The sequence below is a fragment of the Stegostoma tigrinum genome, chromosome 23, assembly GCF_030684315.1.
Source record: "Stegostoma tigrinum isolate sSteTig4 chromosome 23, sSteTig4.hap1, whole genome shotgun sequence".
Lineage (NCBI taxonomy): Eukaryota > Metazoa > Chordata > Chondrichthyes > Orectolobiformes > Stegostomatidae > Stegostoma > Stegostoma tigrinum.
This window is the reverse complement of record NC_081376.1, coordinates 4,842,650-4,864,766: the sequence shown is the minus strand read 5'-3', so window position 1 is coordinate 4,864,766 and position 22,117 is coordinate 4,842,650. Positions and strand designations below refer to the sequence as shown.

Sequence of the window (22,117 nt, the reverse complement as noted above, 5' to 3'; positions counted from 1 at the left end):
GGTGGTGGGATCAATGACAAGAGGGCAGAGATTAAAATAAGACGGCGGGGGGGCAGCAGAAGGTTTAGAGAACTGAGGAGAACCATTTTCTGTCAGAGAGTTGTGAGAATCTTGAACTTACTACCTATAAAAGTGGTAGAGGCAGAAACTCTCTTAACATTGAAGAAATATTTAAATGTATATTAGTGGTATAAGGTATACAGCCTATGGGCTAAGTGTTGGAAAATGGGATTAAAATAGGTTTCTTTTGACCGACACAGACTTGATGGCTGAAGACCATTTTTCCATGCTGTAGCCCTCTGACACATCCAGGTAGAAATAGAATCACTTGGCCCTTTGCGTCCACAGTGATTTCCCCCCAACCCCCACCTCCAGAAGAGCAGCTCACTCCGACCCACCCCATCCCTGTAGCCCTGGATTTCCCATGGCCAACCCACCTAGCCTCATATCCCTGGACACTGTGGGCAATTTAGCACAGCCAACCCACCTACCCTGCACATCTTTGCATTTGTTAATTAGCGATTTTTGATCCCAACTCCCTTTCACCTTACAAGTGCATAAACTATTCACAGCATGACTGTGTTTATAACCGTTATCCCCAATAACAAACATCTTTCTGGGGTTTCGGAAGACGAAAGGAAATATTTTCCTGCAGTTGGGGAGAATCTGTGGAGGGGAAAATGGTGGCCCAAAGACATGACTCCAGGATTCCCAAACTCCCTTCCCAGCTTTCCTGATTGTTAACAATGCTGATTTAAGGGTGTGGGTTGGAACAGATTTTGAGCCCACACCCTGCACCCCCAACTTGGCAGGCTCAATTACATGACTATCCATCTCCCAATACCTCCACAATTCGCATGGAGTCAGAACAACTTTTAAAGAATTTGTGACTCCTGGCACCTCAATCTTACTCTGATTGAGGGCATCTTTTGAAAATTATACTCAGAAGCTCAAAACTTATGTTCTTTATGATCCTGTCCCAGATAAGCTATGCCCACAAGCTCATGGCACAGTATTTAGCACTGCTGCTTCACAGCGTCATGGACCCAGGTTCGATTCCACTCTTGGTGACTGTGTGGAGTGTGCACAGTCTTGCCGTGTCTGCGTGGGTTTCCGGTTTCCTCCCACAGTCCAAAGATGTGTGGGTTAGGTGGGTTAGCCATGCTAAATTGCCCTAGTGTCCATGGGTGTGTAAGTTGGGTGGATTGGACATGGGAAATGCCAGGTTATAGAGAAAGAGTAAGGGAATGGGTTTGGGTGGGATGCTCTTCGAAGGGGCAGTGTGGATTTGATGGGCCAAATGTCCTGTTCCATGCTGTAGGGATTCTGTGATTCTATGATTTTACACTGTCAATGCCGGGCCATGGCACTTCCATGCCCATTCATCCACTGTATGGAATCAGTGATGATAAAATGTGCTAATTAAAAAAGAACAATCATTCATAATCTTCATCTTTAATGAGAGGATGTTATTTTAAGTATAGATCAATAAAAATATCAGTTATTCAGACCCCTTAAAGTTTTAATAATGGAAACCATAAGCACTTATAACTTCTTTATCTTGTTTAAGTAAATGTGTGTTGATAAAAGAGAGCAAAGATCCGGAGATATCAATCAAGCAAAGCTTCCTATCAGGTATGTCTCCCATCAGTTGTTAGATATAACAATTACCCATTTTTGACTTAGAAATTTCACTTGCAATATAAAGCATAGCACACTGTTCTGATTTACAGTCATTAATACAATCGCAATTAATTATGACAATAACTCTCCTCATATTTATTTGGTTCAGCTATTATCAATACAGAGCGATCTCAGAGCAATTTATCATGAAGGGTCAAAACTCTGTTTCAATTGGGAGCATTCTTGCTTATGAATCTGCAATACTGTCTCCTAGCATGGAAGTATTTAAAGTTTTTTTTTCTAGTAACAGATTCAGTGTTGTTTCCGTAGAATCATAGAATCCTTACAGTGGGGAAACAGGCCGTTCGGCCCAACAAGTCTACACCGACCCTCAGAGCATTCCATCCAAACCCATCCCCCTATAAATCCACCTAATCTACACATCCCTGAGCACTCTGGGCAATTTGGCATGGCCAATGCACCTAGCCTGCACATCTTCGGACTGTGGGAGGAAACCAGGCACACTCATGCATACACAGGGAGAATGTGCAAACTCCACACAGACAGCTGCCTGAGGGTAGAATCGAACCTGGGTCCCAGACACTTTGAAGCAGCAGTGCTGACCACTGGGCGACCATGCCAACCCCATAATACCTCTAGGCCATTGCCTATCCCTAGAATGTGGACATCGATCCCACGACCTCTCGCATGCTAGGTGAGCGCTCTACCATTTGAGCTAATTTCCTGCACGTTATGTTGCATGTAAGGTTATAGATTGTGCAGAAAAAGATTTAAGGGGAATCTGGATGGGTACATGAATAGGAAGGGTTTAGAGGGATATGGGCCAAATGCTGTCAAATGGGACTAGGTCAGATTGGGATGTCTGGTTGGTTCAGACTGCAGGATCTATCTCCATGCTGTATGACTCTAAGAAAGAACAATTTGTATTTATTTTGAACCGTTTTATTATCAAAGAGAAAAATCCCAATCTGAATAACTAGTTAATTTGTTGGGAGAGAAAGAATGGCAAGATCTCACTTGAATGGGAAAGTTTGAACTTTAATTCACATCACATCTCCTGAATTGGTGAATTACAGCCTCATTTGAAGGATGACATCTCTGGGCAAAAAAAAATTAGCTTTTTCAATGCCACATCAGTGCGCCAACTTGGATTCAGACCTGAAGCTCCTACTGTGAAGCACAACTCTCAATCTTTTTAACTCCATGGCCAGCGTTCTTGCAACAGCTGCAAAATATAAAAAGTTTGCAAAAAAGGATTAAAAAGTATGCAAATCTTTACAATCTGTGTATTTAAATAGGTCCCTCGTGGAGCCAACCAAGCTGGATATTTGGTTACAGACCAGCAGTTAATTGTTGGTGTGCACTCTTTCATATGAGTGTCAGATATTGTGTCTTAATAATTGATACTTGTCCAGTTTATTTTTGCTTTGTTTGGCTGAGCCAACAGCAATATTCAACTTTTCAGATAAAGCCAATGTTCAGGGAGTGGAGGTCTCCAACTGACAAAATCATGATCCAACATTTTTAAATAATGCACTTTTTCTGTCTATTTTCACTTGACGTTCTTGCTGGCAACAGTAAGACTGGATTCGCACCATGTGTCAATCTGCACAGCTAGAAGGCAAACAGTCCCATCTCGGACTTTGGTTGTATACAAATATATTTGGTCTCTTAATTTTAAGGAAAAAGGTGAAAATGTGACTGCATTGACATTGTCCTCATGTGCAGGAGTCCTTCTAACTCAGGGAATGAGTCTTTGAAAATTTTATCTTGTTTGACTTCTCCCTTGTTTGGTTAACTTAACAGTTATAGGAGAAGCTTCCTCAATGGTTGGTCTGCACCCTTGTATCTTCCAACTTCAATGTTTGATGAAGAGGTTAGAGTTAAAAGGTTACAGCTTCTGATGAAGTGGAAGTTAAGTTTGTGATGCTTGTTTGTTTGCAATGGTAATACATGAGTAACATTGCTGCTCTGGATGCTGATGAATCAGAGAACCACCTGTAGGATAGCCCCAAAGTAGTAAGGCCCAACTTGAGGCCAAAAGCCACTGTCCAGTTAATATACACATCTCGGCGATAATCTTCAACACACGCTGTGTACTCAGCCCCCTACGAGACTACGAGATTCCCTCAGGCTAAGGAAATTTGGCATGCCCATAAAGAGTCTTTAAATTTTTGTGGGTGCATCATAGAAAGTATCCTGAGTAGATCATCACAGCATGGCATGGCAACTGGTGTTTCCAAGAGCACAGGAAATTACAGAGAGTCGTGATCACAGCCCAATCCTGCTGCATCAGCACAACAGCCAACATTATCAAAGACCCCTCCCAGCCCATACTGTCTTCCACCCTCATCTGTTTTGTTGGGCAGAGGATGTAAAAGTTTGAATACGTGTCCAAACAGATCCAAGAACTTTTCCCAGTTGTTATCAGACTTTTGAATGGACCTCGCAAATGTTAATATTGATCTCTCTCTCTCTCTCTCTCTCTGCAGCTGTAACATTGTACTCTGCACTCTGTTCTACTCTGATGCACTTTGTATGGTGTGATCTGTCTGTAAAGCATGCAAAACAACATTTTTCACTGTGATCACATGGACCAAGATACAATAAATCAAATCAAATCAAATCAGTAGAACGTAGAAATAGCTAATGCATGTAAAAATGATACAGCAGTTATCATGGGGGATTTTAATCCACGTATTGATTGGTCAAACCAGGTCAGTCATGGTAGCCTTGAGGAGGGGTTCATAGAACGCACCCGTGATAACTTCCTTGAGCAATATGTAATGGAACCTACGAGGGAGCAAGAGATCCTAGATCTAGCCAGTGTAATGAGACAGGAATAATTAATGATCTCACGGTTAGGGATCCTCTCATAAGGAGTGATCACGGTATGATCGAGTTTAAAATACAGATGGAGCGTGAGAAGGTTAAATCCAGCACCTATGTCCTGTGCTTAAACAAAAGAGAATATGAGGGAATGAGGAAGGAGTTAGCTAAGGTAGAATGGGAGCAAAAACTTTATGGTGGGTCAATTGAGGAACATTGGAGGACTTTCAAAACCATTTTTCACAGTGCTCAGCAGAAGTATATTCCAGTGATAAGGAAGAACTGTAGGAAAAGAGAGAGCCAGTCATAGATGTCTATGGAAATAAAGGAAAGTATCAGATTGATTAAAAAGCACAAACAAAAAAGCAAAGGTTAGTGGGAAACTAGTAGAGTGGGAAATCTTTAAAAGCCAACAGAAAGCCACAGAAAAAGTAATAAAGAAAAGTAAGAAAGATTATGAGAGTAAACTAGCTCAGAATATAAAAACAGGCAGCAAAAGTTCTAAAAATATGTAAAAGAGTGGCAAAGGTAAACATTGGCCCTTTAGAGGATGAGAAGGCCAATTTAATAACTGGGAATGAGGAAATAGCCGAGAATCTAAACAGTTATTGTGTCGGTCTTCACTGTGGAAGACACAAATAACGTGCCAAAAACTAATGGCAAGAAGATTATAGCAGGTGAGGACCTAGAAACTATTGTTATCACTAAAGAGGCAGTGCTGGCCAAGCTAATGGGGGCTAAAAGTAGACAAGTCTCCTGGCCCTGGTGAAATGCATCCTAGGGCACTAAAAGAGGTGACGGGGAAAATAACAAATGCACTAGTAATTATTTACCAAAATTCACTGGACCCTGGGGTGATTCCTGCAGATTGGAAAATAACCAATGTGACGCCACTGTTTAAAAAAAGTAGACAAAAAGCAGGTAACTATAGACTAGTTAGCTTAACGTCAGTAATGGGGAAAATGCTTGAATCTATCATTAAGGAAGAAATAGCAAGACATGTGGATGTAAATTGTCCGATTGGAAACACCCCACATAGGTCAATGAAGGGTAGGCCATATTTAACTAATTCGGTGGAATTCTTTGAGGAGATTCCACGCATGGTGGACAATGGAGAACCTGTGGAGGTGGTGTATCTGGATTTCCAGAAGGCATTTGACAAGGTGCCACACCAAAGGCTGCTACATAAGATAAAGTTGCACGGTATTACAGGTAATGTATTGGCATGGATAGAGGATTTGTTGACCAAGAGAAAGCAAAGAGTAGGGGTAAAAGGTTTTTTTCTGGTTGGCGGCCAGTGGCTAGTGGTGTGCTTCAGGGATCAGTGTTGGGACCTCAATTGTTTACAATTTACATCGATGATTTAGAATTGAGGACTAAGTGTGGTGGGTCAAAATTTGCAGATGTCACTAAGGTGAGTGGTAGAGCAAAGTGTGCAGAAGACTCTGAAAGTCTGTAGAGGGATATAGATAGCCTAAGTGAGTGGGCAAAGGTCAGGCAGATGGAGTACATTGTTGATAAGTGTGACATCATCCATTTTGGTAGGAATAACAAGAAAATGGACTATGTTTTAAATGGTAAAAAATTGCAGCACGCTACTGTGCAGAGGGAGTTGGGTGTCCTTGTGCATGAATCGCTAAAAGTAGGATTGCAGATGCAGCAGGTAATTAAAAAGGCAAAGGGAATTTTGTCTGTCATTGCTCGAGGGATGGAGTTTAAAAACAGGGAGGCTATGCTGCAGCTGTATAGGGTCCTGGTGAGGCCACACCTGGAGTACTGTGTGCAGTTTTGGTCTCCTTACTTGAGAAGGGATATGCTAGCACTGGAGGGGGTGCAGAGGACATTCACTTGATTGATTCCAGAGTTGAGAGGGTTGGATTATGAGGACAGACTACGGAGACAGGGATTATACTCATTGGAATTCAGAAGAATGAGGGGAGATCTTACAGAAACATATAAGATTATGAAGGGAATAGATAAGGTGGAGGCAGGGAGGTTGTTTCTGCTAGCAGGTGAAACTAGGACTAGAGGGCATCGCCTTAAAATAAAGGGAAGCAGATGTAGGACTGAGGTCAGGAGGAACTTCTTCACCCAAAGGGTTGTGAATCTGTGGAATTCCCTGCCCAGTGAAGCGGTTGAAGCTACCTCGCTGAATGTTTTTAAGGCAAGGCTAGATAAATTTTTGAACAGTAAAGGAATTAATGGTTATGGTGAGTGGGCGGGTAAGTAGAGCTGAGTCTCAAAGATCAGCCATGATCTTATTAAATGGCGGGGCACGCTTGAGGGGCCAGATGGCCTACTTGTGCTCATGGTTCTTATGTTTTTATGTAAATCAAGCCAGGCGTCCTCTCCATGCAGGGAGATTGCCAATGTCATGATTGCATCCGCTGAGTTCATTTGGATATGGTGTATGTGACATTTGCTGGAATCTGTGGGAAAGGGCAAGGTTTAATAGTGATTATCTCTTACGCTTTCATCCAACAAGGTATGAAGCTCCTGACTTATCTACAAGTCATCATTTCAAGCGCTGTCCATCACCATTACACTTTTGCATAGTTTATTTGTGCCCAAGCTGCAGTTTGATCAAGGTTGAAGGTGCAGATCAACAAACTGTTGCTAAGTAATCCTTTTTCTGCAATCCTTGGTGTTTCTTACAAGGGGCACCAGAGGGCAGCCCTGTTCTTAGATGTGTCTGCCCATTGGGCACAATCTTGTGGACAAAGCAACGTTCTCTCCTGCTGGCTAGAGAGCCAGCGAGAGACCCACACTGAACGAGGGAGGCAAGGCCCACTAAATCAGGCATTAGTGAGGCCGCTAAAGGGGCCATTACCTGGAATTAAGACCCGGGGGGGGGGGGGGGGGGGGGGGCTGAAGCCCAGCTTGGGGGCCAATCAGCTGTTATTTGTGTGTGTGCGTGTTTCTGTCTGTCTGTGTTGGATTCTGTGATCAGTTGTCACATGCGAGGGGTTCAGGTTGTCAGAGGCAATGACAGAGGGTTGACTAGCAGTAAATAGCCTCTTTACCATTGTCCAGTTCCCCCCATAATAGCGCTAAGTTACCTTTCAACTAATACATGGAGAAAAATGCAATTAAGGGCTTACAAAGAGACCATCTACTCACTTTATTCCAGCTCATCATGTTTGATGGAACTTTAGTGATTTTTGGCTTTTGCCTGTATGCCCTTCATAATCACACAAATCGGGGAAATCAAAAACAAAACTTTAAACATGACGGAAGTTTCAGGTGATGTGTAGTTAGAAGATTGATTATCCTTGCACCAGAATGTATTTCAGAGGCATAGATCGTAAAAGTTGGCGATGCATTGTATCTACTATTCTCTCATAGTCCTGCATCTCCTTCAATTCTTCATCACTCTCTCCAATAACAGATGCTTCAACCATTCGCTGAGGCAACAGATATTCTCAACAATCTCTCTCTTCACTCTTTCTGCAATAAATCCAAATCTTGTCACTGGCTTATTTCTGAAGAAATATTCACTATTTACTGTTGAAACCTTATCTCTGTTTGTAAGTTTCTTGTGGCTACTATTTGTTCTAGGGCAGACAGTTTAAACATCCAAATTATCTGTTGAATTATAGTTTTACCTTAATGCTGTTATGTTCACTGGGCTTTGTAAGCTGGCTATATTTTAAATTCTGGTGCAAGGATAATCAATCTTCTAACTACACATCACTGAAAATTTCCTCATGTTTAAAGTTTTGTTTTTGATTTCCCCGATTTGTGTGATTATGAAGAGCATACAGGCAAAAGCCAAAAATCACTAAAGTTCCATCAAACATGATGAGCTGGAATAAAGTGAGTGGATAGTCTCTTTGTAAGCCCTTAATTGCATTTTTCTCCATGTATTAGCTGAAAGGTAACTTAGTGCTATTATGGGGGAACTGGACAATGGTAAAGAGGCTATTTACTGCTATTCAACCCTATGTCATTGCCTCTGACAACCCGAACCCCTCTCATGTGACAACTGATCACAGAATTTTTAATTCAAGGCAAGAATCAGCCTACAGATAAATGGTTGTTGTGGGAACACAGGTCCACGTAAAATTGCTAATGACCATGTAACCGGAACTCTGTTCAGAGATAGTGTTCAATCAGCTCCACTGAAACACACTTTTTCCAGGCAGAACCTTATCAGATGGTGTGTGCTATGGCAAAATGTGGAGTAGAATTGAGCAAGATAGATTAGAGCCATCTCTACATCAAGACTGTCTCACCGTATCTTGTTTGCTTTCCCCAAGTGGTGTGGTGAGATTTTCACTACAAGCGATGAGGTCCAGTTTCACTCATTGCATGTTAAATGCCTTGTTAGCACCCTAACTCAACTGGTGGCGGGGGTGGGGGGGGTGCAGGGAAGTCACCGTGAAAACCTGAGCAAGTTCTTGGCAGGTTCCACTCAATGCTTGCTCCAAAAGACCTCCAGTTTGAACATTGGGCACCAACGTCTCAGGCCGCTGCATGGGAACTGACCAAATGCCGCCCGCCATGTCCATAGACATTGGCATGAGACATGTGTCAATCTTTGTGAACTCTTATGGCACTCTTCCCATCCACTTAACAGGATATTTCTGCCTTTATTGCTGTACCTTTGACTGCTCTGGTCCTTGTAACGCTCTAACGTTATCCCTCTAAACCTTTCCTATCCATGTACCTGTCCAAACATCTTTTAAATGTTGGAATTGTATCCACCTCTACCACTTCCTCTGGCAGCTCACTCCATATACGTACCACCCTTTGTGTGAAAAAGCTGTTCCTCAAATCCCTTTTAAATCTTTTCCCTCTCACCTTAAACCTACACCATCTAGTTTTGGTGATAATGGGAACTGCAGATGCTGGAGAATCCAAGATAATAAAGTGTGAGGCTGGATGAACACAGCAGGCCCAGCAGCATCTCAGGAGCACAAAAGCTGACGTTTCGGGCCTAGACCCTTCATCAGAGAGGGGGATGGGGTGAGGGTTCTGGAATAAATCTGTTCTAAACCTGTTCTTCCTCTCACCCATCCCTTCCCCCCACCCCAAGCCACACCTCCATCTCCTACCTACTAACCTCATCCCACCTCCTTGACCTGCCCATCTTCCCTGGACTGACCTATCCCCTCCCCACCTCCCCACCTATACTCTCCTCTCCACCTATCTTCTTTTCTCTCCATCTTCGGTCCGCCTCCCCCTCTTTCCCCATTTATTCCAGAACCCTCACCCCATCCCCCTCTCTGATGAAGGGTGTAGGCCCGAAACATCAGCTTTTGTGCTCCTGAGATGCTGCTTGGCCTGCTGTGTTCATCCAGCCTCACATTTTACCATCTAGTTTTGGACTTCCCTACCTCGGGAAAAAGACCTTGTCTATTCACCCTATCCATGTCCCTCCTGATTTATATAAACTTCTACAAGGTCACCCCTCAGCCTTCAACGCTCCACGGAATATAGCCCCAGCCTATCCAGCCTCTCTTCTTAACTCAGACCTTCCAGACTCGGTAACATCCTCGTAAATCTATTTTGCATCCCTTGCAGTTTAACAGCATCCTTCCTACAGCAGGGCAGCCAGAATTGAACGCAGTATTCCAAACGTTGTTTGGAGTACTTGATGTTTTGACTCCTGTACTCAGTGTTCTGACCAATGAAGGCAAGCGTGCCAAATGCTGCCTTTTCTACCCTGCCTATCGGCGTTTTCGAGGAACTATGCACCTGTGCGCCTCGGCCTCGATGTTCGACAACACTCCCCATTGCCCGACCATTACTTCATGGCCTCATTTGGCAGTGGGAAGGGGTGGACTTCTATAGGTCTGCACACACACTCACTAACTTGGCAGGGCTGGGTACAGGTCCCCCACCTCACTATCCTCATGCACTATTAAATGAAACCCCCCACCTACCTAACACCAAACCTGCTATGAGGGTGGACATAAACTCCATTTGACTTTTAATTCATTGTGGCCTATGCATCAGAACCCTTGGCTTGTGCCCATGTTGCATTCAGTTCTGTGCCTACTGTTAATTTGCAATATCTGCCCTGCAGTAAACTCTGGTGACAAACATGTGAAAAGTTGGCTGTTTTGTGTCAATTGGTTTCTCAGGCAATGCCTGTGAAGTGCCGAGAGAAGGTCCACACTGCCTCGTGACCATCGGGCACTTCATTGGACAGCTGCTCAGCCTTCCCACTAACTGTAGGCTCTAGCATTGACACTCCAGATCCCTGGAGCTGCTGGCCAACAGCACCACAGCAGAGGTTGTGGCAGCTTCCAGTACAGCATGCTCTGGACTCCCAGGGCAGATGATCAACTGGAGTGAATGGAGGAGAATATCACAGATGGGGCCATCATGGAAAGAGGATGGCCAAGGGAATTCAAAAGGAAGGGCAAGCAGAAGCCGCAAATGGAAATAGATTCCTAATTAATCCTTGGATGGTTGTTAATTGACTACTTTAGGATCTTAAAGGGAGCAGGGACAGAATGGTTGTGCCTGGCCCTTCCTACCTAGAATTTATTTGGATAGAGGTGGGAAGGCATCTGAATTTATTGGGACACAGATATGCCAATTTCCTAGGCCTCTTGTCTTCGGTGGGCCAAGATAATCCCATCCATCATTGTCTCCTCCTGCGGGCCAAGATAATCCCACCCATCATTGGGCCTTCCATCTTCAGGATATTTTGCAGCCAGACAGTCTGTTATTCACAAATAACATGAACAAGTTACATCTGCACTGGGGACATGTGCGTTAGTGTTGTAGGCTAGAGACCAATTAACTGCAGTCATCATAGAAGACAATGAAAGCAATACAATGCAATAATGCTACTTGAGATAACAAGGTGTAGAGCTGGATGAACACGGCAGGCCAAGCAGCATCAGAGGAGCAGGAAGGCTGACGTTTCGGGCCTAGACCCTTCTTCTGAAGGGTCTGAAGGGTTCTGATGAAAGGTCTAGGCCCGAAACATCAGCCTCCCTGCTTCTGTGATGCTGCTTGGCCTGCCGTGTTCATCCAGCTCTACACCTTGTTATCTCAGATTCTCCAGCATCTGCAGTTCCTACAGTCTCTGAAACAATAATGCTACTTGCTGTCCTCCAAAGGATCTGGATCAAGGTGTTCAAGATAATTGCTTTCTGACTTTCTGAATTTGATAATGCCACGTGTTATTACCATCCTGGTATTTTGCGAGCAACAGCATGCCCAATAACTTGCCTTCATTGTTTTTGCAAACCCTTAAAACTCTTGAACATTTTCGCTGATAAGGTGATCTGAATGCACTTCAGTTGAATTTCTATTTTTTTCATCAGTTTTGTGTTTAGCACGTATGGGATCTGAGACTCTCACACATTCACAGCGGCAGGTTGTCACTGTAAGAGACAGTTGCTGGTTCCTTTTCACTCACTTGCATGTTCCTTGTGATCTGTGAACTTCTCTTGAATTAACTGCTGACTCCTTTTTTGAATTTCCCGGCTTTTTACGTTTTGGGAGACAATATAAACATTTCCACATTAGGTAAAACACCTTTTTGGAGACAAAGATTTATACTGGGATACTCTCCCAAACAACTGGTTCAAACACAGTCCAGATTTAATTCATTTTGTTTGAAGTGGTGTGTGGTATGAGAAAGGTATGTTGTTGAATTATTTTTCCAGTGCAAATGTTATTTCTGATAATGACTGTACAAAATGATATGCATACTCGGGATTACACAGCGGTCTGCTGAACTGATTTTATGCTTTCCCCTTTATCAGGCAGCCTCTGGTGGACACTCTCCCAGCCTGTGGAACTGAAGCATGTGTCAGCTTCATAACAGAGATTGTCCTGTCCAAAGAGCTGGATAGCGATCGAACAGACACCTTTCTCTGGTCTTTGGCATTCATTCCTGAACCAACAATACCAATGATTGCTACAGTTACTGTGAGCACTTTCCCTTTTGTTTTATCAGTTGTAAAGCAAGTTGCATTTTTATTGAGATAGCAAGGTGTAGAGCTGGATGAACACAACAGGCCAAGCAGCATCAGAGGAGCAGGAAAGCTGACATTTCGGGCGAGACCCTTCTAAAGAGAATCATTTTCTGAAGAAGGGTCTCGGCCCTAAACGTCAGCTTTCCGGCTCCTCTGATACTGCTTGGCCTGCCGTGTTCATCCAGCTCCACACCTTGTTATCTTGCATTTTTACTGGTTTATTTTGAATCTGTGAAAGTGGGAAACTAATTACCAGTATATAATAGATGACGTATGTAATGTTCACTATCTAGGAAAGCAAAAGTGGTTACTAGTTTGCTGTTTAATTCAAGGTCAAGTAGTTAGTTGGGAATATGATTGATATTGAGAAAGATGAGCACAAAACCGAATCATCATCTTTTCTGTAAAATATTCTAATTTCAAGGGATTATCTATGCAACAGCGAATTACAGATACAAAAACAGAAATTGCTGGAAAAGCTCAGCAGGTCTAGCGGCATCTGTGAAGAAAAATCAAAGTTAATGTTTCAGGTCCAGTGACCCTTCCGCAGAACTGATGGTAGCTAGGAAAAAGTGGGGTTTTTTATGCAGAACGTAGAGTGGGTGGGTAGGGTTAGGGAGTAAGCAATAGGTAGGAGATAGAGCCCACAAGACAGAGAAGAACAGGTGGACAGACAAAGGAGTGGATAACAGTCAGCCTGGGGGAATGAGTAGCTATTAATGGGGTTTATTAGTTGCTAACAATGTGTTGTGTGTAATAGCAGACCATGTGATAACACAGGTTGGGATAAGGACATGGGAGGACGTGCCCCAAGCCCTAAAATTGTTGAACTTTATTTCAAGTCCAGAGGCTGTAGAGTTCCCAAGTGGAAAATGAGGTGCTTATCCACTGGCAACCCTCAATCTCCTGGATTCAATATCAAGTTTGACAATTTTAGGGCTTGAGGTGCTTTTCCACAATTTGAAGTAGGGTGAGATTGGAATTAGTGCTGGGTTCAAACAAGCTCATGTTCACTGTTCACCTGTAATTTGTGGCGACAGATTTTATGCTGTTGGCATAAATGCTGTTGAAGAGCACAATGTTTTCTTTGAATGTCATGACCAGAAGTTGTGATATTACTAGCACTTTCGACATGGAAAAGACCATAGCATTTAAAGTCATTGGTGAACCATTTGATTAACATACTATCTGGTGTAACTGATAAAAAATCATTGCCATTCTATTCCTGGGGTTTCAAGGAATTTTATTGTTCCAATTTCCCCATGATTATTATTAGAATTAAGGTCATTATCTGAGCTTGTCTGAGTTTCACGTGCCCCACAAACATATACCTCGGAGAGGCAAGGAGGGCTGAGTTCACATTTTGATTGACAAATTAAAGAGATTATTAAAGGATTAGCTGTCTTGTGGTATGACAATTGAAAAGAAGCTTGTTTTTATAACAGGTTGGCCATATGACAGGATTTAAAATCTAAGAACATTACCTGGGTCTACTGGATTAACAATCCGGTTATAATGCCACCATGCCATTACCAGAGCCTACCTAGATATTTACCCATCTTGGTGGGTGCTATTGATCTGATCAGGGTTTGGCAGTCCTGACTCAATTCTTACCCCTTCCCTGAAAGCAGAAATCACTGAATTCTAGCTACTTACCTCAGTAGCAAAATTCTGGCCGCAGGCATTAGTGACATAATGGGGATAAGTGGGGCTAAAAACAGGTTCTTCTGTGCAGTGAAAATTAGTGAATCATTTGGGCATTCTTATGGCAATTCACTAACTGTTGTGCTCATCTTGCTTCTTGCTAATCTAAAAAAATTACCCTTTGCTTAATCCATAGTTTTAAATTTGTTATAAACTGTGGTGTGATGGAGTATGCATAATTATCAGTTGGCAGTGTCAGAGGGCTAATGGTGGAAGCAATAACTTGCTCATCCTGGCACAGGCATATTACACATGAACTGGTTTTAAAAGATCCATTTGTCTATGGATTATGATACAAGTGTCTGCTCTGTTTTGCTAACAGTTTGGACAGCTCAGTAATTAGCACTGCTGCCTCACAGCACTAGGGACCCAGGTTGAATTCCACCCTCAGGCAGCTGTCTGTGTGGAGTTTGCACATTCTCCTCGTGCCCATGTGGGTTTCCTCCGTGTGCTCTGGTTTCCTCCCACAGTCTAAAGATGTACAAGGTAGGATGAATGGCCAGGCTAAACTGCCCATGTTGTCCAGTGATCTGCTGGCTAGGTGGGTTAGCCATGGGAAATGCAAGGTTACGGGTATGGCGCATGTGCGATGCCCTTCAGAGGGTCATGGCAGACCTGATGGGCCAAATGGCCTCCATCAGTGTGGAAGCAGGCCATTCGGCCCATCATCGGATTCTATGATTTTATTCTCTGGAAGCAGGACATAGAATTGATCCTGTTTTGTTTACAAAGGTGAGGAAGACTGGGAGAGAAAATTCCATCAATGACTTTGTTACCAAGCCCCTTTGGGTACAAGAAAATGTGGAGCATTATCAATTGGATTGGTTTTAATTCGCAGGCCCTGCTGAGATCACCCGACACACGCACACAGGCCTTTCTTGGAATTTCTTCACTGGTTCATAACTTTTGTTCAATGCGCAATCGTTGTCAAGCAGTCCCAGAGGTGCAGGAGTTCATGAAGATCCTCGAAAATTATGTACAGGGAAACTGCCGAGCGCGGGATCCTGAGAGAAAGGAGAAGGTATAACTGTGTGTTGTCTTCAACAGGTACAAACCTGTTCTATTTTACAATGCTGCACCCTGCCCCAAATGTCTGCGTTTATTCAGAATCACTGAAGAGTTATTGGTGCAGAAGGAGGCCATTTGACCCATTGTACCCTATAATTACAACTAAATTATTATAATAACAAATACATGTGAATATGTGAAGTATGATGTGGAGGTGCCTTTGTTGGACTGGGGGTGGATAAAGTCAAAAATCACACGACATCAGTTATAGGCCAACAGGTTTATTTGAAATCACAAGCTTTCGGAGCGTAGCCCCTTCGTCAGGTCTATGGCACAGACAAAGCATGTGCTTACAACTGAATGGACCCCTCAAGTTTTAACTAGTAAAATTTTGTATCGTATAATGAAATCTTGTCGTGTAAGGGGTAGCATCTCTGTCACCAGGCCAGATGTTCTAGGTTCAAGTCCTGCTCTGGGATCAGATAAAGTAAGCTGCATTAATAACTTGAGCAAAGAGGAAATACCAGGTCACTCAGCTTCATAGCCTTACATATGTTTAGAAGCCTTGTCACTGTTCACAATCTTGTGATCTTACTGTTTCTTAAAAAAAAAGCAAAATATTTCAGGTGCCGGAAAACTGAAATAAAAGCAGACAGTTCTAGAGAAACTCAGCAGGTCGGGCAGCAATTTTGGAGAGAGGAGCAAAGTTAAGGTTTTAAGCCTGATGTGACTCTTCTTCAGAAGAGGGTCTGAAGAAGTTAGGAAGTGTTGACTGTTAGCGAGTTTTGAGAAGATTTGTAGCTCAGGTTGAGGTTCTGGATGTGAGTTTGCTCGCTGAGCTGGAAGGTTAGTTTTCAGACGTTTCGTCACCATTCTAGGTAACATCATCAGTGAGCCTCCGACGAAGCGCTGGTGTTATGTCCCGCTTTCTATTTATCTGGTTAGGTTTCCTTGGGTTGGTGATGTCATTTCCTGTTCTTTTTCTCAGAGGATGGTAGATTGGCTCCAAGTCAATGTGTTTGTTGATGGAATGCATTCCAACTGGAATTCCATCAACAAACACATTGACTTGGAGCCAATCTACCATCCCCTGAGAAAAAGAACAGGAAATGACATCACCAACCCAAGGAAACCTAACCAGATAAATAGAAAGCGGGACATAACACCAGCGCTTTGTCGGAGGCTCACTGATGATGTTACCTAGACTGGTGACGAAACGTCTGAAAACTAACCTTCCAGCTCAGCGAGCAAACTCACATCCAGTATTGACTGTGTTTCTCTCTCCACTGGTGCTGCCAGACCTGCTGAGCTTTTCCTGTGCTTTCTGTTTTAATATGTGATCTTTCTCCGCCTGTGCGTCACAAATAAATCTGCCCCACAGACGGTTCCCACTTGATGATTCTTTTTCAGATTTATGCTTGCTGAGTCAATGTGTATTGAGCAAATTTCTCTCATCTTGAAGTAACAGGCACGACCCCACTAGGTTGATCTTACTGATTTTACATCCCAATCCCCACCATACATCAATGAGACATTCTCAGCAGGGGAGTGAAATTCCACCAAATGTATTCAACATCTACAATTGATAACAAGAGGACACAAAATTTCAAAAGAATCAGAAGAAGCGATCTTATGATCCTAGCAGATGATAATACTGAACAACTCAGATGACTTTAATTTGTTTTCTAGTTGATTCCCGTGGGGATTGGTGATTGAGGATGTTCACACATAGTTGGAAATTTTTTTAACAAAAGAACTTAAAATTCATTATGAACCAGACCAAAATCCCTCAATATATATTAAGAAGATAGCTTAGACCCTAACTTTTTCTTATTTTAAAGATAAGTGCCAGGCATTGCATTCCTGATGTAATTCAATTGGTCAAACTGCCAATCTTGAAGCAAAACAGTTTATTCAAAAAGTGTAGTTAAAATGCAATGAAAGAAAGTTGAAATTGGAATAACAAACTGTGTAGGAAAACTTATCAGAATAATAGATTATTTAACTATTCCAATATAGTAACATCTCATAAACACACCCTTAGCAAAGGCAAATTCAGTAATATTACAATAAAATCTCACAAACAGTCCTCCAGCTCAGGACAAAAAATGTTAAGAGCAAACCCTGAGAGAGAGAGAGAGAGAGAGAGAGAAACAGTGAGAGATCTACTGCAGCTTCCAAACTGATGTTCAAGACCCTAGCAACTGCTACTAAAAAACTAAAACAAAAAATCCTGGTTCTCTGGGAGTTTGACCACACCCATTCAGGCTGCTCCTATTGTTCCAACTTGAAAACAGTATCCAAAACCACTCAGGCTATTTATTGGATTCAAATAGATAGCTAGGCGCCTCTGTCTTAAAACCTCTCCGAAAAAAGGATAAAATACACCTCTTAAAGCCATAGAATCATCACAAGTACGTAAAAAAACCAAGTCATATAGCTCAGAAAGATCTTAAAATAAATGGTGGAGCAGAGTTTCGACCTTTTTCCTAGCAATAATCTTTATAGATTTTCACACCCATGAAGTATCATTCCTACTTTAATTCTACATTTTCACGTAACTGATGTTTTCCAGTTCCTAAAGCTTTTCAGTTCTGGTAGTTTGGAAACCTCTCCACAAACTCTCACAGCTTGGAGACATCACAGGAGACAGCCCACTTCTGCTAGGGGGAACCAGTGCTCCTAAACTGAAACCTGATTCTGCTGAATATTCAAAAAAAGTGTCGCCCTGATCTGTTTTATCTAAACGTCATACAAGTTCAACTTTGTAAACAGGTCGCCTGCCAGATCAAATTGCATAAATTTTTGGAAATGATATCCTCCTAAAATGTTCCAGAATACTTTCTGACCTCTCCCTTAAAAAATAAATTCAGAAACAAAATGAAACATCTATTTTACTCCAAATTTAAAATCCAAATTCCCAAATGATAGTATTGTATTATCCAACATTTGCATAATGTTAAGAATTTTATACAACTTGTGGATAGGATTTTGGGTGCAGTGTGGGTGGAAGGTGCCAATTCAACAGTAGCCTTCAAAAGTGAATCAGATATATGTGCAAAGAAGAAAAAGTTGCAGAGATATGGGGAGTGAGAGAATTGGTCTAATTAGATTGCACTTCAAAGAGCCAGCACAGACTTAATGGGCCAGTGGCCTCCTCCTGTGCTGTGTTCTATATATTCATTGTTCTCCCTGAAGTTTAAATTAATGTTAATCATAATTCATTGCTATTTTATTTGTTGATAGAAGATTGCTTGCAAGATTTGTTATTTAGATTTTTGCGCTGTGAATGTAATTTACCTCTAAACTTTTAGGTATTGTCTGCATTTCTTTGCATGTTCAGATAAAATATCAGCACTGAGCTGCGAGATCTATAATGATTGCAAGCCTTGTATCTTTTTGTCTGCTATGAACAAAGTTATGTATGAACAAATGCTCTAACTTCACTGGACATCTAATATCAATGTTTTTAACAAAATAGATAGTCCAGATGGGATGAAAAATTGAGGCAGAAATGGTAGGATCAATGGTTACGGACTTGACATGGTAACAGTGAAAGAGTATGCCTGCACAGTCCATCTCTATTACTTATTTGGAGAACGGTCAGAAGGAATTAATCTGTCACTTTTCAATGAAGAGCCTGTGTTGAGAAACCACAACAGAACAGTGGAAAGCTTTCGCTGGAGTGATAGGGCATGAAATTGATGATAGTGCAGAAATATAAATACGTCAGCATGATGTGTTGTAATAATTCCCTTTTATTCTTTCGTGTCTCATCCACAATTCCACCTTAACCTTATTCTCCACACTTTAGCCCTTCTGTGTCACTAGAAGGGGCCACTTTGTATTGCAGTGGGAGTGTCCTTGTCCCTCACCAGGAGGCCCAGGTTTAAGTCCCACCTGCGACAGATGTACGATAACATTTAAAATATATATAAATATATTCCCACTTTATCCAGAAGCCCTCTGCTTCACCTCTTTGTGCCCTGCCAATAATTTATCTGAGTGATGTGAGTTTTGTAACCTGCACTTACTAGGAACTAGGCTGAAATCATTAAACTCACTTGGGATCTTTATAGTTCAGAGAAGGTGCTTTTGTATCTAACTCAGTTCAACCCAGAAAGTTCTTCTGCTGCATTGATTATGTCTCCTACCAACAGGCCAGAATCTCTGGGTTCAGGCCTCAGGCTAGGATGTTGACCATGGGAGGTGTATTTGTCACAGAGTCAAACTGATTATTAGCCTTTAGATCCTTCGGTAGGCCTAACGCCATGCAGTAAGATGAAGACCATCTCCTCATCATCCAGAAGCCAGTAGCAAACTTATCTATAAGTGTGGGACCAGATTAGTGGAAGTCCATTGGTGTGGACATTCAGCAGGCAAATCCAATCAAGGTACCAGAGATAAAAGGCGAGTCTGCTAACTCACTCTGTTACCCTTTGAAATGTCTTTAAGACAAATGTTGCTACTGAATCTCTAAGATTAGATTTCTCTAATATATGAATGATGAACAGTTCACTCCTTTGCCTCTTTAACTTATTCATGAGAACATGTGAATTTTTGGAGAGGTTTACAAGCCCTCCCCAGCTCATGTATTTAACAAGGATCATTGAGAGATTTTAGGAATGGGTGAACACACAGCCTTAACACCAGATGGTACTATTCTGGGATCTATTTGCTCATTTCCTATCTGTTTGGGCAGCCCAGCAGAGGCAGATTTCTAACTCCTGTCCTATGCAGGGAGCACATCAGAAATCTGGGCGTACAACAGACATTAGATTTCCAGCTATTTAATTTAGTGACAGAGGCACAAAGCCAGAGAAATTACCTCTTCCATCACTTTGGAGTGAGCAGATAATTTCCATTATTACAGTTTACCATTTATTATTTTCTGCTGTTGGATGCTCGCTGGGTCCACAAAAGTTGTGACTAATGGGAGTGTGTGTGTTTTTATATCATCTCCAGGTGCTGTTGTCCCTGAAAGCAATTGGAAATGCTGGTCTGGCTGCCACAGCCCAGATCCCAGTATTGAATAAATGTCTACAGGCAAAATCCAGTCTGCTGGAAGTGCGGCTTGCAGCTATTAGTGCTTTCAGACGCATTCCCTGTGAAGCTGATGTAAGATAATATCTCACAACAGATTATTCATATTTCTATCCTTGTCAGGATAGTCATTCTTGGTTGGAGTTTGATTTATCGAAAGATCTGCCTAAACAGTCCTATGTGCAAACTCCCATGTCCCCAGTGACCATGTGTTTTCAGCTGGAGGAGCTCGTACTCTGGGTTTTGGAGTTTGCGCTCCAGCCTGTGGTACCCAAGGTGCTTCCGTGAGGCTGAGAGCTGCACGTTTCTGTAGGTGGTCTCCCCACATGCGGTTGGGGAGGTAGTGAGCGACAGCCAGAGTGACGATGAGGAGCTCACAGACAGTGAAGGAACCTCCTGTGTATATCTCACACAAACTTGTTTGCCTCTGAGGAGTACAGCCAGGATCAAGCGCCATCAGTGACTTATTTATACAGGGGATACTGGAAGAAGGTCTGGAAAGCAACAGTAAAATAGGATTCTGTAATGACAGTGCTTTTGCTTGGTATTCACCCAAGCAGTCTGACTGGTTCTCAATTTAACATCACATCACTTTGGACAGTACTCCCTCAAAGAACCGCACAGCACAAGATCAGGTCCTTCAGCCCACCAATCCTGTCCCAATGGACGATGCCTTTGTAAATTAAAAGCATTTTGCCTCTATCTGGCTTGTATCCCTGTATTTCCTGCCTTTTCATGTATATGTCAAAATGCCTCTTAAATGGTGCTATTGTATCTGCTTCTACCGCTTCCTCTGGCAGTGTATTCCACACACTTAATATCCTGTGTTTAATAAAAAGCACTTGACTCTCACATCTTTCTCGATATAAAGAAAGGGGCAAATTAATAATTGAACACACTGCACACATAGAGCTGTACGCATGTAAACAGACCCTTTGATCCAACTCATCCATGCTAATCAGTTATCCTAGATTAATTTAGACCCATTTGCCATCATTTGGCCTATATCTCTCTAAACCCTTCCTACTTATCTACCAATCTGGATGCCCTTTAAATGTTGTAATTGTACCGGCCTCTGCTACTTCCCCTGGCAGCTCATTCTATGCACGCACCACCCTCTGTGTGGGGGAAAAAGTTGCCCCTCAGGTCGCTTTTAAATCTTTTACCTCTCCCTTTAAACCTAAGTCCTGTAGTTTTGGACTCCCCTATGTTGAGGAAAAGACCTAGGCTATTCACCCTATCAATGACGCTTATTGTATAAACTCTGAGTTCATTCCTCAGCCACTGATGGTCCAGGGGAATAAAAAGCCCAGGCTATTCAGCCACTCCCTATAGCTCAAACACCCCAGTCCTGGAAACACCCTTGTAAATCTTTTCTGAACTCTTTCAGGTAAACAGCATTCTTCCCACAGCAGGAAAACCAGAAGTGAATGCAATATTCTAAAAGTGGCCTCACAATGTCCCATACAAGCGCTGAGATTTTCTCAATAAAAACTGAAAGATCTGTGGGTCCTGGAAAGCAGAAACACAAACAACAGAAATTGTTGGAAAAGCTCAGCAGGTCTGGCCACATCTGTGGAGAGAAATCAGTCAATGTTTCGGATCGAGTGACCCTTCCTCAGAACAGAGATTTCCTTCTTTGGCTATTGTTTTTAGGCTTTGTTTCTCATTTACAGTATCATGTATCTATTCGTTAGTATTATAGTCTGTACATGGAATTAAAGCACATGCCCTTAACAATCATTTTCTTCGACAAAAGCTTTGAGTGTGATCCTGACTGTGCCATAGCTGACAGAGATATGAAAATACGAAGGATCTAGATAGGACTGTAGTAGCAAGGACTGTTTTCTATAAGCAGGGAGGGGCACAGACTTAAATTAGTCAGTGGACAATTCGAAGGGAGAGGCAGAGAGATTTTAAAAAAAATGTGGATATGCACTTGAGGT

At 42.4% G+C, this 22,117-nt stretch overlaps 1 protein-coding gene and 1 long non-coding RNA gene across 4 annotated transcripts in view; one reads left to right on the top strand and one right to left on the bottom strand.

The window, feature by feature from the left end:
* LOC125462404 (uncharacterized) overlaps window positions 1-22,117 on the top strand; it is a 347,507-nt gene that overhangs the window by 76,370 nt on the left and 249,020 nt on the right. Inside the window, exons 10-12 of the mRNA XM_059653886.1 lie at window positions 12,204-12,369; window positions 14,959-15,141; window positions 20,094-20,246. Coding sequence (XP_059509869.1) covers window positions 12,204-12,369; window positions 14,959-15,141; window positions 20,094-20,246 — 502 coding nt within the window. The remainder of the gene's footprint in view (window positions 1-12,203; window positions 12,370-14,958; window positions 15,142-20,093; window positions 20,247-22,117) is intronic.
* LOC132210893 (uncharacterized) overlaps window positions 2,772-22,117 on the bottom strand; it is a 297,035-nt gene continuing 277,689 nt past the window's right edge. For all 3 annotated transcript variants that reach the window (XR_009447106.1, XR_009447102.1, XR_009447103.1), the window contains one exon: window positions 2,772-2,869. This is a non-coding gene — a long non-coding RNA (uncharacterized LOC132210893). The remainder of the gene's footprint in view (window positions 2,870-22,117) is intronic.